The 16,730-nt window shown below is 34.8% G+C and overlaps 2 protein-coding genes across 3 annotated transcripts; one reads left to right on the forward strand and one right to left on the reverse strand.

The window, feature by feature from the left end:
- Nucleotides 1-466: 466 nt before the first annotated feature.
- Nucleotides 467-1,861, forward strand: AHL18 (AT-hook motif nuclear-localized protein 18). The gene has a single exon (XM_088124173.1). It carries the CDS (start codon nucleotides 732-734, stop codon nucleotides 1,545-1,547), a length of 816 nt encoding a protein of 271 aa, XP_087980299.1. The 5' UTR covers nucleotides 467-731; the 3' UTR covers nucleotides 1,548-1,861.
- A 3,492-nt stretch (nucleotides 1,862-5,353) lies between these two features.
- On the reverse strand, nucleotides 5,354-15,007 carry ARK2 (armadillo repeat kinesin 2). 2 transcript variants are annotated; one of them, XM_022291274.2, is made up of 19 exons: nucleotides 14,552-15,001; nucleotides 13,934-14,034; nucleotides 13,187-13,309; nucleotides 12,752-12,937; nucleotides 12,352-12,573; nucleotides 12,064-12,214; nucleotides 11,086-11,235; nucleotides 10,736-10,824; nucleotides 10,332-10,535; nucleotides 9,553-9,675; nucleotides 8,689-8,817; nucleotides 8,480-8,611; nucleotides 8,228-8,366; nucleotides 8,039-8,131; nucleotides 7,271-7,396; nucleotides 7,025-7,150; nucleotides 6,464-6,607; nucleotides 6,031-6,159; nucleotides 5,354-5,935 (listed from the first exon to the last, which is right to left on the reverse strand). In XM_022291274.2, exons 1-19 carry the CDS (start codon nucleotides 14,721-14,723, stop codon nucleotides 5,775-5,777), a joined length of 2,700 nt encoding a protein of 899 aa, XP_022146966.1. In that variant the 5' UTR covers nucleotides 14,724-15,001; the 3' UTR covers nucleotides 5,354-5,774. The 2 variants fall into 2 exon arrangements, with proteins under 2 accessions (XP_022146966.1, XP_087979913.1); XM_088123787.1 differs by lacking the exon at nucleotides 7,025-7,150 and having other exon boundaries at nucleotides 14,552-15,007.
- Nucleotides 15,008-16,730: the final 1,723 nt, after the last annotated feature.

Here is a 16,730-nt window from a genome sequence, read left to right on the forward strand (position 1 = left end):
TAACTTTTCTCTTTATTTAAAAAATCAACCATAAAATTTTGAGTAGTGTACACAACATGAAGATTGTTTATATACTGATCAAATAATAAACAATTATCAATGGCTAAGTTCCTAACCGTAGATTTTTTGCATCTACAATTACAAGAATAAATTGTGAAACAATATTAAAACCTGATATACAATTAGAAACAATGTATTTATCTAAACAATAAATACACCATAAAAATATCTTCACAGTTAATTAAACTAGTTAAGTTACCTATTTTTAATTAAGAGATCATGTATTCGAATCATGCCCACCCTTCTTTAAAAAAAAATCAAATCTTACTCGCAGGGTCTAGTTTTGTTAGATTGAATTTAAAAAGGAAAAAAAAATCAGAAAAAGAAAACCCAAAACAAAATTAAGTAATTTATGCTAAAAAAGATTCACCCTCTTCCATTTTCATCGCCCTGGCCCTTGAAAAAACGCAGAAGAGAGAAACAAAAGTCCCTCTAATGCTAAGAGAGATTATTCAGTAAAAAAAAAAAAAGGAAAAAAAAAGGGCTGATTTGGGGAGTGTCGTTTTCTCTCTAATTCTCTCGTGAAAATCATTAGATTTGGCAGCTCAATTTATAAAGACAGAGATCGAAGAACAAAAGAAATCCCAAATTCCAAATTTCAAATTCGAAATTTTTGTGGGTTGGAATTTTGAAATCATTCGAAGAAGATTTCAAACTTGTAATTACTATTAATGGATCGCGCCACCGCCCACGGCCGTCCACTTCCGCCGCCGTTCCTCTCAAGAGACCTCCACCTCCACTTCCTCCACCAAAACTCCGATCAACAACACAACGGCAACGGCGCCGCCGCCGTGGAACCCAGAGAGATGAGCTGCGGCGCCGCCGCAACAGACGTCGGCGAGGCCTCGCGGAGACCCCGCGGCCGCCCCGCAGGGTCGAAGAACAAGCCGAAGCCGCCGATGATCATAACACGTGACAGCGCCAACGCCCTCCGCTGCCACGTCATCGAAATTGCCAACGCCTCCGACGTCATCGAAACCCTCACCATCTTCACACGTCAGCGCCAACGTGGCATTTGCATTCTCACCGGCGCCGGTACCGTCTCCAACGTCACCCTCAAACAGCCGGCCTCTCCCGCCGGAGCCGTCATCTCTCTGCCGGGGAGATTCGAGATTCTTTCCCTGTCGGGCTCGTTTCTGCCGCCGCCGGCCCCGGCGGCGGCGTCCGGGCTGACCGTATACTTGTCCGGCGGGCAGGGGCAGGTGGTTGGAGGAAGCGTGGTGGGCCCACTTCTGACTTCGGGGCCGGTGGTGATTACTGCGGCTTCGTTCGGAAACGCGGCCTATGAGAGACTGCCGCTGGAGGAGGATGACGTGGCGGCGCCGCCACATGATGCCGGAAGTAGTCCGATTAGGTCGTCGGAAACCGCCGTGCAACAGCAACAATTTTTGCCGGAGCTTCATGGGATGGCGCCGCATCTTTTGAACACGTGTCAGTTGCCGACGGAACCCTACTGGGGCACAGGTCGTACTAATCCGCCATTTTAACACGAAAACTAAATTATATAAATTTAAAAAAAATTGTGTTTTTTTTTCTCTAAATTTTGTAATTTGGAGCAATCTTTTAATTTCTTTCTCCATTTTCGTTCATCTAATATCATGTGATATATAGCGCGATTGTGTGTTGGATTTAGATTTTAGCGGTGGATTGTTTGTTGTTTGAAGGAAAATTAAATTTTGTTAATGATTTTAAAAAGAAAAAAACAATATTAAAAAAGAACCTTAATTATTATTTTTTCGCTTGTTTTAAATTTTGGAGTTCAAAGATGCTTCTTCTGATAGCTTAGAGATGAAGCACTGGCAAAAACAGCCATTGCCTTTTTTTTTATTTATTATTTATTATATTCTTTTTGGGTCATTTTGGTTTGAAGTTTTCTAGGTATCTTTGTTCCACAAAGTTTCAATTTTCACTCATTTTGGGTTTTCTTTGCTTAAAAAATAATTTGTGGGAGTTTTAACTTTTAGTTATGAAACTGAAACAAAGACAAATTTGGAGCAAAATGTGTGAGTTTTTTCAACTTCCTTTGGCATAGATTTTTAGTTGTGTCAAAGTTTATTCCTTTGTTGTTTTGCAATTCTTGTGAACTTAATATAATAAAGCATTTGAATATTACATCATAATTAGACAATTTTGTTTTTTTTTTTTTTTGTGTTAGAGAGAGAGAGAGAGGAGAGAGATTAGGGTTAGTGGTGAGGCAGAGAAGTGAGCAGTAGTGAGTGCTGTGTGCTTGAAACTTGCACTGTTTCTTGTTGAAGCAGTTTATGGCAAAAATCAAAATCTCTTTTCCAAGGCAAATAACATTAACCATAAAACCAAAATCTCTCTCTGTCTCTCTTCTTTTGTCCAAAAGATGAAACCCTAGCTATGTAGCTGTGGCTCTGGTTTTATATCAATAATGGAATTCCAACCATTACCCATCATATTCCTCCACTAATTCTTCTTTTTGTTTGGTTAAAACGTGGTTTGATTGAAAAGTATCGTCCAATTACTGTTGTTTTTTTCTGCTACCATGAACATAGTTTAATTGGTTAAAGCATATATCATCGATCGAAAAATTTTGAAGGTTGAACTCAAAAAATTGAAACTACTATTATGTTGGAAATCCAATTTTCATTAAACCATATGTTCAGTCTATAATGTAAAATTTATAATCTAGATATAAAAATATGAATAATAAAGAGTGTTGCATTGCAGTGCACTTGGTTTTGATCAATAGTTTTAGAATAAAATTTTTATGTCAGTGACTAAATTTCCTAATAATTACTTTTTTGGTGTTGTGTTTTTTACTGTTTCATTTTTGTGGATAGGTTCAGGTATTTCTGTGTGGTTGGCTCGATGTATTTCCATGACTTGTTCTTTGTTAGTTGTTTTTTTTTTTTTGTAATTTATTTGTTGGGTTATAAACAATTTTTTAATTTAATTAATTTTAAAGAGTATATTAATTTCATTTATTTTAGTTTAGAGGTATTAAATAGTTTTTTTAGTTAAAAAACTTGACTCCAGCATTCAGTACTTTTTAGATTAATACTCTAACCGACCTATTATGACAGCTACATTGAATAATTTCTCCAAAACAAAAAACTAGTTCATATCTTAGTCAATTATCACCCTTTTTATGGTTTCTATGCGGATGAAATTTAAAATAATAATACTAACAATAATAATAATAATCAACTTGACTCAACTGTTTAAGATATATATTATTGACCAAAAGTTGTATGTCCAATTCCTCCCACCTCGCGTATTTTTTGTACTAAGAAATAATAATAAATAATCTACAAAGTGTACAATTAGTTACAGATACTATCATCCGTGATTGATTTTAAAGAAACTTAACTCAAAATAGAAAGATTTTATTATACCCATTTCAAGGTTTTATTAGTTAGCAATTAGGTACTGATTAATTTACCTAATCTTTTCCATTAAAATTATGAAGATCGATTATCATTTCAAACGCTTAGTTCAAGCCTATATTTTATTATATAATAAACAAATATTTACTTTTTTATTTTTTTAAATAATACAGTTTTTTTTTTCTCACCCTTCGTACAAAATGACTCGACTGTTTTCTTCTAAGGTATGAGGCACTAATCTTCCCTATCAATATCAATTTTTGGGAAAATTTTCTAGTATTACAGGAGTATGAATGTTACTCATATTCATAATATGGATGTTACTCGTATTCATTATACGTCATATCAGCATCATTTAGAAATAATTGGAATCTAACAACATTAAATAAATAGTTACGTAGATTAAAATTATTGTGTGAACATAAAAAAAAAGTACTCTAATAGCACTGAAGTTTTTTTTGTCAAACTAAACCTAAGTTGCTTGAATCGTGATGTCATTATTACACTTTAGCTTCAAATTTCTATCAATTAATGTTGTTCTTTTGCAGCCTTCTTTGTCTCACGTTTTATCTACATTTCCATTCAAGAGTGCGAAGATGCGAACTCATAAATAAATATTTCAAATTAACTAAATTTTCTAAATATTTTAATATATAATTTGTCAGTTTTATTTTATTTTATTTAATATTCATAGCAAAAGTAGGACATTGATATCTCCCTATGAGTGAATAAAACTTGATGGTGACTTTTTTTTTGGAAAGGTATAAACTTGAATTAAAACATGTTTTTTTATCCATAGATATAAATAGAAATAAACTTGAATTAAAAAATGGTAGAGAGAATTTGAGTTCATAGAATAGGCTAAATTAAGATTCCCACCAACTAGACTACATTATCTCTTTTTTTCTTTTTCTTTTTTTTTTTTTTTAACTTTCTGCTGCTCTTCTTTCAAGAAAAAAACTATTAGCTTTTGACTATATTCCAAGCTCCAAATGCTATTTTTGTTGTTTTTTTTAAGCCTTTTAAACTTGACATGACAAATATCATTCTAAATTCAAACAAGTGGACGACTTTAAACAGAGTTGAAGTTTACTCTTTATGCAGAAAGTTTTAAGATTCTCAAGCAAATATAGAATGCTATATTTACTTGTGACTAATTTTCCTAATTATTTAATCCTCTTTGTTTAGTAGCCATTAGAAGCATTTTTTCTTTTTATAACCCGAATTGATATCGTGTGGCTCACACCAAAGGTTCCTTATAACCAAAGGGTGTTGATGGCCACCCAAAACTGTAATTGATATTGTGGGACTCGTATCCAAATGAAGGATGATTAAGAGTATATTGAAACCCATAGCAGGACAAGGACAATGAAATTTATGAACTTGATTTTGTGTAATTTAAATTAATTAGTAAGTCCTAAATGACTGAGTTTACATGAATTTATGAACAAAACTAACTCTTTTCAGGTTAGTTATCCTAAAAAAATGACTGCACACTGTTTTAAAGTTCTTTTTTTTTTCCTGAAAAAGTAATATATGTCAATCACAAGCTCTCATAGAATTATGCACAAATTGGCTGTATGTTCGTCACCATTCCCTTACTTTCTCAACTCCAAGTCTTTTCTGCATGTTTCAAATTACATGATTAAAAAGATTGCCAATAATGTGTCAAAAATATAAATTAACAGTTTTTGAAGATCTTAATAATCAACTTGATATTAAATTATTGGCTAAATCATTAAAATAAATAAATAAATAAGCCTCTGAACTTCGACATTTATTTGAAAAATACATCTATCCTTTCAAAAGTTTCAATTCTAGTCCTAACCTTTCATAAATGTTTAAAAATACTGTTACTATTTTGAATAGTAGAAGAACCTAAAACGACGCGGCGATGTTGAAACTTCCATGAAATGGGAGACAAAAATTGCCAAGAAGGATAAAAAGAATGAACTGTAAACAGCTTGTATTGCAGATCAATTTATACAATGTTTTGGGTCTAAATTTTCAAATACTAATTAAGTGGGTCCCCATATAAGGAAGCTTAGGACTCTCACTCTACAAAAAATTTTTCCCTTTCTCCTCTTTCCCTCTCCTTTCTTCTCCTATTCCAATAATTTCCCCATCCTTACAATCAAATGCATGATGCTTAATGAAATGGACGAAACTGCCCCCGGGATTAAGCATCTGCAGCCTCTCTCATACTTACAACTAAAGTTTTAAGGAATGTGTTAAACTTACCTGTGTGCATTGATTCAGCAGGAAGACTTGAGAGAGATTGAGATGCAACCGTGACACCGAGTTCTTTCATCCAAGTCCAGGTTAGAAAGAAATCCAGAATTTGTCTATGGTACACAATCATCAGCATTCGATCCTCAAACGTCGCATTTCGGATCGAAAGACGGGACTGCAAGTCAGTGTTCGACGAGCAAGACTCCGTATATCCTCTCGGGAACAGTCCCGTGATATTCGAATCAACTCCCAAAGTGCACCTCCACTAATCATCTCCTTTGCATTTACTTCTGGAAATATGAAAATTTTATGAAAGATTAGAATGGAATTTGAATTTGATCCATGACCCTGAATTCTTGTAGTAGAAAGAAGGAAGCCGACTAACCATGTTGTGCTAAATGGCACAATGCAAGCTCGATATGGCGACGGATTGTTGCCACGTCGTTGTTTGCATTTTGTATGATCCAAGGAAGTGCACCATCTTCTATCAAAATAGATCTGGCATTATTCATCCCTGCAATAAGGAGCAATTAATCTAACTAGCATAGTTCATTAACATCATGTATTTTTTTTTCCCTTTTTGGATAATCGTGAGTCGGAGCTTTGCTCCCCTATACCCAGGGGAGTCCGTGCCTGTCGCAAGGTCCGAACCCGAGAGACATAAGATGTCTGTATTAAGCTCACTAGAAGGTTCAAACCTGAGACCTCTAAATCGGTATAACCAAGAGACTCCAAGCCCTTCCCAACTGGACTGATCCTTGGGGGCAACATTGTGTAACTAAGTTGTTACAAAATTATTATTAAAATCAGGCATTTACCATGACTAGCTGCACGGGACTCGCATTTCGCAAAGTTTGCTACTCCACGTGCAACTTGTGAAAGAACATCTGGATGTCCACATCGCACCATTCCCAGCAAGGCTTTTAAACCACCTTCAGATCTCAGTTTCATCTGCAGTTTTTCTGGTAAATAATAGAGGGACCAAAACATAATTACTGATATGATATGACGTACAGAAGCATCAAATTTAGACAGATATGTCCCAAAGTAAAAAACTTCAATAACTTAATTGTGGATATGCACCAAACAAACATCTCTCTAAAGTCTAAACCTATGTTTCTGACCAAGGTGTCTGCTTCTTCCCAAGAGTTCTTAGCGATTTTCGGCGAGTAGTTTCGGCGAGTAGCACCAAACAAACTATAGATCAACAGACAATCTTTGATCTTCCCCGATCAACCAATATTTGAGATACATGTCCCAAATTGCGGAAGGCAATAGTCATTCTGCCTTGATTTTCGACCAAACCAAAGTAAAAAAAAATTGTTTAATTTGCTAATGTAACTCACTGCTATTGCCAAGAGATCAAATTCTATCTTTACCATTGCCACATAAATTAGCGATAGCTCCAGCAACCATGCGCAGAGTCTGTGGGTCCTCGGCAGCATTGGCAGTCAATGACAGAAGACTTATTCCTCCTTCAGCCATTATACGTTCTTGATTGGCTTCTGTTATGTCGGAGAAATAACATATGAATGTCTCAAAGCAAAGAAACATGGAAATGAGGAAGCAACAGTAACGGCTGATAAGATGCTGTCAGAAGCCAGAAAGATATCAATGAAACTTACCATTCATAGCAAGGTTGGCAATTGCACCAGCTGCTACTCTTCTAACCGTTTCGTCCTCATAGCTTCTAAGAAGCATCAGTAACGAAATAAGACCACCTGCCTCGACGATCCTTTTCTGATTTGACTCTGCTTACCATAATATCAAAAGGCTACCATAAAACACTTGGAAAAAGAATAAAGATACCATAATGAACATTTATAGAATGGAAAAGAGAAATCTATGATTTATGGATATTCATCTTCATAAGAAACTGACCCGTACATTGACATCACAAATTTATGAAAAATTAGCAGTTTTTAGGGCTTTGGAGATCACCCAGACTGAGACCAAGGAGGAAACAGAGCACCCTCTACAACAGGCATTTATCACAGAACAAGAATATTGACAGAAAGTTTTTAATGCGAACCACAATCAAAGGCAATAAAATGTTAGGAATTGGTTCAAACAAATTTCTCACACGCTTTAAACTTTTGGGCAGAAACAAATGAAAATTTGTCAGCTCGGTGATATTGCATTTATTTGAAGAAATAAAAAACCATCAACAGGAAAATCTCGAAAATATTGTAATTGTAAAGAACACAAGAAATCTGCACAACATGAACTTGGATGTTCATTTTTACAAGAAAACTCAACTCCCATGGCTAGAGACTAAGTTCACAGAGCTTGTTAGAAACTAAACCTACCAGCAGCGCATGTAAAATAATTCTAAGAAATAAAACTTGAAACATAGTGAACGTGTGATGAGTATCCTTAAGAGGAAAACTTGCCTTCAGCAGCAAGATTTGCCAATACTTTAACAGCATGAATTCGTACGTTGGCATCTTCCGAGTCCAGCAAGGACAAGATTTTCTGCAAACCAACTGCCAAGGAGGCAAGAAATAACAAAAATATAAAGAAAAAAATATGGAGATTAGAATAACGCTAGTGCCGTACTACATAACCGTGTTCTCTTTAACCTTGTTCAAACAGAGTGGCAACTGGTGGCTTGTGTCCGCTCTTTGTTTCTTTGAGTTGGGAATGTCTAAATTGAGACATAGGAGAATCATAACCAGAAAATCCATTTTCAGCTCCACTCCTATCAAGACACCTCCTCATCTGCATGCACGCACCAAAACCTGTTTATTAATTATGGTGCCATTGACGCATAAACTTGGCAAAAGGTAACCCTAGTACTATAACAAGACAATGATTTCTACGTAACCAAGTACCTGTTCAGCTTCAAGTGTCAGTTGCAACAATTGACTTCGTAATATTATTACTTCTTCTTCAAGTTTCTTTTTCTGAAGAGCCTCATCCTCCATAACTTTAGTCAGTTTTACAATATCAGATTCTTCACCTGCCTATACACCATAAAGCACATAAAGATCAGAAATAAAACGTTACTGTTGAATTAATCCATTTATCAGACAATACACACATTTGGCTGCCTGTACATCTCTAGCTGATGTCTAAGCCTGCTGACCTCCTCCTCAGCCGCCTGTCTTAGGTTTACTTCTTTTTCAAGCAACTTTTTCACTTCAACTTCTTCAACAGCAGAACAGCCCCCCTACATCCTCCAAAACCGTTCCTTGAATGTCAGATAAGTGTCCTTAACCCAGAGAGACAGTTTGCAGTTTCCACACAAACAATGGATGGGGAATATGCAAACCATGGAGTTGCATAAATAGTAAATACTAAGATTTTAAACAATCCAAATTCAGAATGCATAAACAGCAATGAAAATGGTGGAAATCATTAGCAGCAGTAGAATTTTCACTTGGTGGCATACCAACTAATAAAAATGTGAACCTCAAAAGTGCTTTGGCAGAATGCCTCGACTGTTATATTGTAGTTGATTTGGTTAGAAAGGAACAACACAACTTTAAAGGACATTATAAGAAATTTAAGAGAGATTTAGCAAATTGTACAATATTTTGTTTTCCTTCGATAAAAGTCACACACATGCTTGGTGAATTTTTATACTTGTGTTGTCAATTTAGATTGGGGCCTCTTATAACTTCCCCTCCCTTATCCAAAAAAAACCAAATAAAAAGGTGAACCATATAATAATATTTAAAATACAATCCCCGGTTGGATAGAACAATCAAGAGGATACAATATACTAGCATACAAATATTCGGGACTTTAATAGATAAAAATACTAAAACTCAGTTGACAAGTGTTAAAATGTTTATAATTTTGTGACTATATTTAAGAACACCAATCTTCTCTTTGTTTATCCTCATCAATAGAAAAAAGGCTCCTGATCAAGACAATTACCACAACAAATAGATATTTTTACCTGTCCACTCCATTTATCACGGGCAGAATCGTCATGATCAATTTTTGGCTGGTTCAGGACCAACTTCTCTTCCAATTTCTTGACAGTTTCCATATAATCCATCTGGCATTTCTTACTTTCCTTCTATAGAAGACATTAAATTGTTTAAACAACAATAAGTGGTGCCAAACGACCTCCTCTTCTCATGAACCAAAAAAAAACCAAACAAACAAACAAAACAAAACAAAACAAAAAGAGCGAGAGAGATCACGAGAATTAAAAGGTCCAGGAAGACTAAAAGAAATTCTAATTGTCAGAGAATCCAAGAAAACTTTAGTAAGAACTTAAGAAAGAACTTATATGAGAATGCTTATTGAAAAATGTTACCGACAAAAAAAAACCTCCCTAAACAAGCTGAAAGCATTTCTTAACATCTCTCTCCATTTAGAGACTTGGAAGCAGGCAAAACATGATAAGTAAAATAAATAACATTTAATTCAAAGATTACGAGCTAGAACAGTAATTACATGGCCCAAAACATGAAATAAATGTTACATAATCTCTAAGTCAAAATCAAGAACCTAATAGTGGGTTGTTGAACAGGAATACAGAATTTAAATATTTGACAATTTTTATACCATCTAATTGTTCGCAAATAGACTATCCAAAATGTAAATTAAAGCTAGACGGATACCAACTTTAACCATGGCATGATGTTACAATGAATTCACTGATCAGCAAAACAGTCAAAAGGTTGTTCAGCACAATAGTTAAAGTCTACTATGAGAAATTAGACAAACCTCCAAAGCATCAGCAAAATTTCTCTCAGCCTCAGATATGCGATTTTGTGCTTCCAGATGTATCTTTTCAATTTCATCTTCAAAAGCTTTCTGTTGTCTTTCATTTTCAGCAATCAGTTTGTCCAGCTGCACTTCAAGTTTCCTAGACAAACTTTTATAATCAAATTCCTCTTTAATTTTCAACATATTCTCCACCTTCATAGCCTGTAACAGAAGGGTCAATTACGATTATTTCATCTTAGTAACAAATAGATTTTTCCGCACATTATGATGATAGGAAGAAGTGCAAGGAGATGCAAAGGCTGATAGAGATACTACCCAAAAAAAAAAAAAAATAGAATTGGAGAAAAATAGTAAGTAATATGAACCACATTGTTAACTCAGAAATATCTATAGATAATCACCCTTTGTCCAAACAGAATGGTACTTGCAGTCTCTCCTCGATGGCGTGGAGATGGACCAATTGTCACAATCAGAGAAGTTCTTGCTGAACCTGTTTTACATTTAAAAAAAAACAACAACCTTTAAAGAGGGTCTGCAGTAAGAGTAAACAATCAGCCAATATTTTTTTCCCCGACAAAAAGAACACAACTTCGAAAAAGGTTCATGAAAGTACGAAAGAGTGCAATTAAAATGGGGGTAGCAAAGGAGACAGCCAAAAAAGACTGAAAGAAAACTTCTAAAAGTATCACCATAATTAGCTGACAAAAATTACTAGTAGAGCAAATAGAAGCCAATGACCTGTAATTCTTACCTCCAAATGAATCTCTGAGTAATCTCGTAAGTTTGGAATCTCGAATTGGAACATGAGCACTATTTTCTGCCAAAGCATTTATGCACTTTCCTAGAGCACTAAGTGATAGATTAATAGACTTAGCTTCCTCCAACAGATGCCCCTCACTCCCTGCAAGAAAATGACCAGAGAAGCAGATTTCAAAAGAAAAAATTATCAAATGAAACTAATAAATTGAATTAAATTATAATACATTGTTATATCAATATAATATTATTAATTTAAAATATTAGATTATAAAATGACAAATTGATATGCCAACAATAGTATTCTGGGGCTTCTGATCTCTCCCCCTAAGATAATATTTATCCGTTGCTAAGTAGCCCAAGCTTAAAGAACAATATTGAAGTCTTGAAGATCAATGCTGTTAAAGGCAATATTCTGTGGACTATGGTTAAAAAGAAATCAAAATAACTTTTTTTAATGAAATGCATCAAGTGGAGAATAGACCTAGCTCTATCAGTAACTACGTTCATTCTAATTAATTCCAATTGGGACGCTTTGACGTAAATCCCACAAGAGTGGTTTTAGATTTTTTTTTTTTTTTTTTTTGTAACGTTTCAACAAATCAATGAAAAATGTCTCTTGTTTAAGAATAAGCTACGTGACACCCATAAGTTTCTTTGCCCTAATTACTCAAAGCTCACACAAGCCAAGAGGATATTCCACAATGAACATCCATACTGTGTAGAGTGCAAACTTTATGACATACCTCTTCTCTCACCATTAACCAGATAGAAAAAAACATATTTTCCACTAATTTTGAAGAGAGAAATAGTTTTGGAAAAATAACAATCAACAGCAACGTCTAATAATTACTTCAACCATGCTAATAACAGAAGATTAGTAAGTAATCATATAAGCCAACAAAGGCAAATTCATGCCAGACTTCAGAGTGCAAACCTGTTACTATACCTAGAGACTAGAGAGGGAACATACCTGACTTGTGAATACGCTCTGATCCAGCCAAATCAACTACGACCAGCTTGCTCTTTCGAATAAGTGGCCTGAAAGGTCTACCTAACTCTGAAGGTTCACCCTCTTCACTTGAAAGAACCTCTTCTCTTACAACAGATCTTCTAACATGTACCTGCACTACAGCGTTGATATAATTTGAATTATCACGGTCCTACAAAATTCTCATTCCTGATAAGTAAATTGGATATCATGAAATATTAATTTGCAGTCGTACAATGATATATAAATAGTAGGAAGCTAATTATTCACCATCAGAATTGCATGGCTACGAGAAGACTCAGTATTCAACTTCGTATTGGCAGCAACTCGATGGGCCTCTCCGAGACGTAGTAGCTCTAAAAAACTGCTTTGGTTCCTGATTTCTACTACAGTTGCCCCTGGAACTGAAACATCGCCAGTTTTTGGATCTTCCACAAACGGGATATTATCATTTGCTGGATCAAGCAAGTCTTGGAGAGTCTCCATATAAAGCTTAACGACAAAAGTCCAAAACTTGTATTAGTAAGCTGTTTACAATGAACCAAAAAACCTACACAAAGCAAAAATCTAGAGCTCCAACAAAGCATGGAGGAAATAGATCCAGAGAACTATTAGTGTTAAACAACATAAACAAATAATATATGTACTATTTTGTTCAATGGATTAACACCTGCAGGTAAGAGACTGAAACTGCATCTGTTTCAGGTGATACATCAGCTAAAATATCCTCCATAGCACGAACCATAATGCCACGATCAGATGTATCTTCATCCCCTAAACGTCCAAGCGTAAATGTCTTCCCCGTACCAGTCTGGCCATAAGCCATCACTGTCCCATTATAACCATCAAGAACACTCTAAAAAATGGAGCAGATTATCATCAGAAGAAGAAGGAAATGGAGTAAAATAAAATCTTACGCTGCAGGAATGAAAAATATGCCTTGTTAGTGTGAGTCATATATTATCATACAGTCGGACAAGATGAATGATCAATTTACTACTTAGTGGCATAACATGTATCTAGTTCCCAACACCAAGAATGTACTCCAAAAAAAAAAAAGTTCCCAACACCAAGAAAACTAAATAATATTTCAAGCATAACACACCTCCACTACAGGCTTTGCAACCACTTCATACACACGCTTCTGTGATGCAGATTCAGTAAGCACCTCATCAAATTCATATGTATCAGAATCCCAATTGTTCTTTCGAAGTTTCAATCTTTTAAGCTGCCATGAATAACAAAATAAGGTCAATGTCAAATGATGTGATATGAAAAAGAGTTCGACTTCTATATCATTTTATTAAATTTATTCCCAATATTTGAGAATTATATTCCAGTATGTTGTTGTTGGCCCAGGGTAAGCCTTTTATTCCACGGTTTGATCTATTAAGAAGTAAACGGATTATTCTCAAATACACTAGGTCATAGCAGTTGTATCTTTCTTGTCTCAGTTCTCCAGAGAGACTGTAATTACTTAAATTAAACACGCAAGCAAAGTGTTCCTTCCATTCACCTAGGAGTTATATTTGCTCTATTATTTTGCTCAAGACTGGCTGAGGAAGAAATAAGAATTATCAATTTCAGTGCATAAAAAAGGATAACCTAATTTAAGTCAGGTATTCCGCATTTAAAATTTCAAACTATGAGCTGATAAGGGGACTATTGAGAATGATCCTTAACCTAAAACCAAGACAAGAGTGCTAGGGAGCTCATTTGCATCCAAATGACCGTCCACTGGAAATTAATATAGGGCATAAAATATGAAAGGTCGGCGAGAAGCAACCCATTAGTGTTGGAAAAGAACAAATAATGATAATGATAATTATAATGATAATGATAATGATGTTACCTCTGACTGCAACTCCACACAATCAGCAAAATCTGCATCTGCCACCAGCTCTTCTGCATTTCGGGGCCGCAATCTGACAGCCACTCGAACTCTTCCTGGCACTGACCAAATCGTATAAATAACAGAGGTTTAGTCACTGCCCCCTACACATGAAGAAGAGGGAGAGAAAAAAAAAGGCAAAGACAATTTCCACAAGTAAAATACTGAAATCTCGATGAAATATATGTCCAGTTTCCAGAAATACTCCTTCCAATTCATCCTAACGTGCCGAATGCACCAGCATTGGGAGTGGACCAATCCCGAATCTATCAAACTAGAACAAATAAAACCACAACCGTACAGCGAAATCTGACAAAGTAACCACATCCAAAACAAAACTCGTAGATCGAACTGCCATGAAGAGAATGCTGAAGTCAAAGCAACTCTAGATGGCAGTAACATAACACCTGACCGGAGAAAAGAAACAAAAGAACTACGGAAACAAGCAAAATAAATCAGCCCTCCGTTTACTTGATTTCTAAAGTCAAGTTTTCAAAACCGACACACAAGACACTCAACCTGAGTACAGCTGACCATAACATCAGAGTTTCGAATCCCTACAAGCTACAATTTACATACCTCCATCCCCATCCTTATTGGCATTGGAACCAAAAGACGCAGAGGTAGAGCGACGAATGGAGGGCCTGGACTTAAACGACGAGGTCCTGAGGTTAGAAGCAGCGTGCGGCGGCCGATCCACCTTGAAAGAACCTCTGAGAGAGCCGTTCCGATGAGCACCATTGGCAGCCATAGAATCTGAGCACAAACAGGCGATGAATCACCGTTGATCGAGGATTCAGAAGCAGAGAGTGAAAAAGCAGCAGTAATGGGAGGAAGAGAAAGCGTATGCTTGTGCTTGCTGGCTGGGTAGCTTGATTACACTGCGAAATGATGGAGAAATGCGTGGAGCCAAGAGAAGTAAGAAGGAGACAGAGATGGTCGCAGATCGGTAGGTCCTACGGAGAAGAAAATCGAGAGAAAACGAGAAGAAAAAATACACGATGTAAAAATTAAAAATAAATAAAGAATTAAAAAAAACGTCGGAGAAAACTGTGCAGCGGCCAAAACGCCCCCACGTCGGCGACCACTCTTAATTATCGCCGACGGTTTGCGAGCGTGCCTTTGTCTCTCTCTATCGATTTAATACAGGAGATAAAAAATAAAATTATTTTCTTAAAATATCTTTCTTTTCTTTTTTTTTCTTTTTTTTAAGATTCATTTTATTTTAGTTTTTATCCGTCTTATATTTTTTAGTAGAACAATTTTTATCTATCTTATAATGTATATATGGTAAATCTGGAAATTTTATTTATTTGAAAGTACTCCAAATTTAGAAACACAATAAATCGATCTTGTGCGACTGACGATCCGACATTCCTATTGGATCCTTCACTACAAAAAATATCATTCTGACATCAGGTACACAATCTAAACTTGATCTCATTTTAAGTTTTAGTAGTAGTATGTAGATTAATTTTACGATTTATTAAATTTGTGAGAATGAAATATCAATTTTTTTTTAGTACATGAAATCTCAACCTTTAAAGGCATAGAACAACCAAATTTTAGGGCCTAGAAATCGAAATAGTATATTAATTTATTTTTTGTTTTCGAAAGTAAATATTTGATCGAAGTCGTTTTGGCGGTAAAAGTAGTGTAACTGTTATTAAATTAATTGTTTTGTGGTAATTATAATTTTTAACTTCGTCGCTGTGGATTACTTTAAATAAACAAAAAGAAAGCGGATTAAAATAAAATGCTGAATAAATGGGAGACAGGAAAAGGTATTAATCATGAAATAGAATTTTCTTTTTGTATGATGTGGATTTAGGCGGTCTCTTTTGACCTAATTTACCGCGCTTTCATAGAGACATTTAAAATTACAAATTAAAACACTTTTTCAATAGCCGGCTTTTTTTTATAATAAATATCTGGCTGTTGTAATGTAATATTTTGATTCGTATATTATAAAATAGAAAAATCTCATTTTTATACCATATTAATTTTGAACTTTTTTTTTTATTGTCCACTGTTGTTTTTAATTTGGAGTATGTGAATTAATAAATCAAGTTTGTCAGTTTGGTTCACTTTTCTATGCTTATTTTTAATAATGTTTTCATGTGTTGAGGTTCAAATCGTAAAAAGAAAAAAAAATTGTTTTCATATTATACCTTTAATGAAAATTGTAATATGAGTACGGTCCCATTGATACAACGTCAATAATCTATATTGACAATAAATATTTAATCATCCATTCTCGTATTTTCTATACTAAAAAATCAAAACATAATTATAAAATGAGATTGTATTATTTAATAGTTGTCATTGCTTAATAATACAATTAAATTATTTGTTGAGCATGACAAGTAATAAAAGTAATTCGAGTAACCATTGTTATCTTACTATTTTTTAAGGAGATATGAATCTATACACAGTATATTTATTCATCAACCACTGGTACAATAATTATTTCATGACAGGGAGATGTTAAGTTTAAACTCAACAAAATATATCACTCCATTTGTTTTTACCAATTGCTTTTGAAAACCAAAGGAGATGAATAAAGAAACTATAAAATATGTTTGTATATGTTGTTGCATTTTGAGAGTGCATAAAAGAGATATTTATACACAAATTTTGATGTACTTTTATCTTCAGTGAGCGGCTCGACATTCAATGTGGGTCAAAGTATATGATTGCCTGGTTGGTTAAATGTTGTTCACGACGATATAGTAATTCACAATCCTGAATCATAAGA

The sequence above is a fragment of the Momordica charantia genome, assembly GCF_013281855.1.
Source record: "Momordica charantia cultivar OHB3-1 chromosome 5 unlocalized genomic scaffold, Mcharantia_2.0 BLBB01000005.1, whole genome shotgun sequence".
Classification (NCBI taxonomy): domain Eukaryota; kingdom Viridiplantae; phylum Streptophyta; class Magnoliopsida; order Cucurbitales; family Cucurbitaceae; genus Momordica; species Momordica charantia.

Bases quoted from the DNA above. Each gene is read 5' to 3' on its own strand.
- AHL18 (XM_088124173.1), top strand. From the start codon at position 732: ATGGATCGCGCCACCGCCCACGGCCGTCCACTTCCGCCGCCGTTCCTC.
- ARK2 (XM_022291274.2), bottom strand. From the start codon at position 14,723: ATGGCTGCCAATGGTGCTCATCGGAACGGCTCTCTCAGAGGTTCTTTC. The intron at 6,608-7,024 runs GTAAAGATAGAA...ATTATTTACCAG, and splicing joins CGCTAATTTATGTGGCAATG to AAAAACTGCAGATGAAACTG. The intron at 6,160-6,463 runs GTAAATGCCTGA...TCCTTATTGCAG, and splicing joins GTCCCGTGCAGCTAGTCATG to GGATGAATAATGCCAGATCT.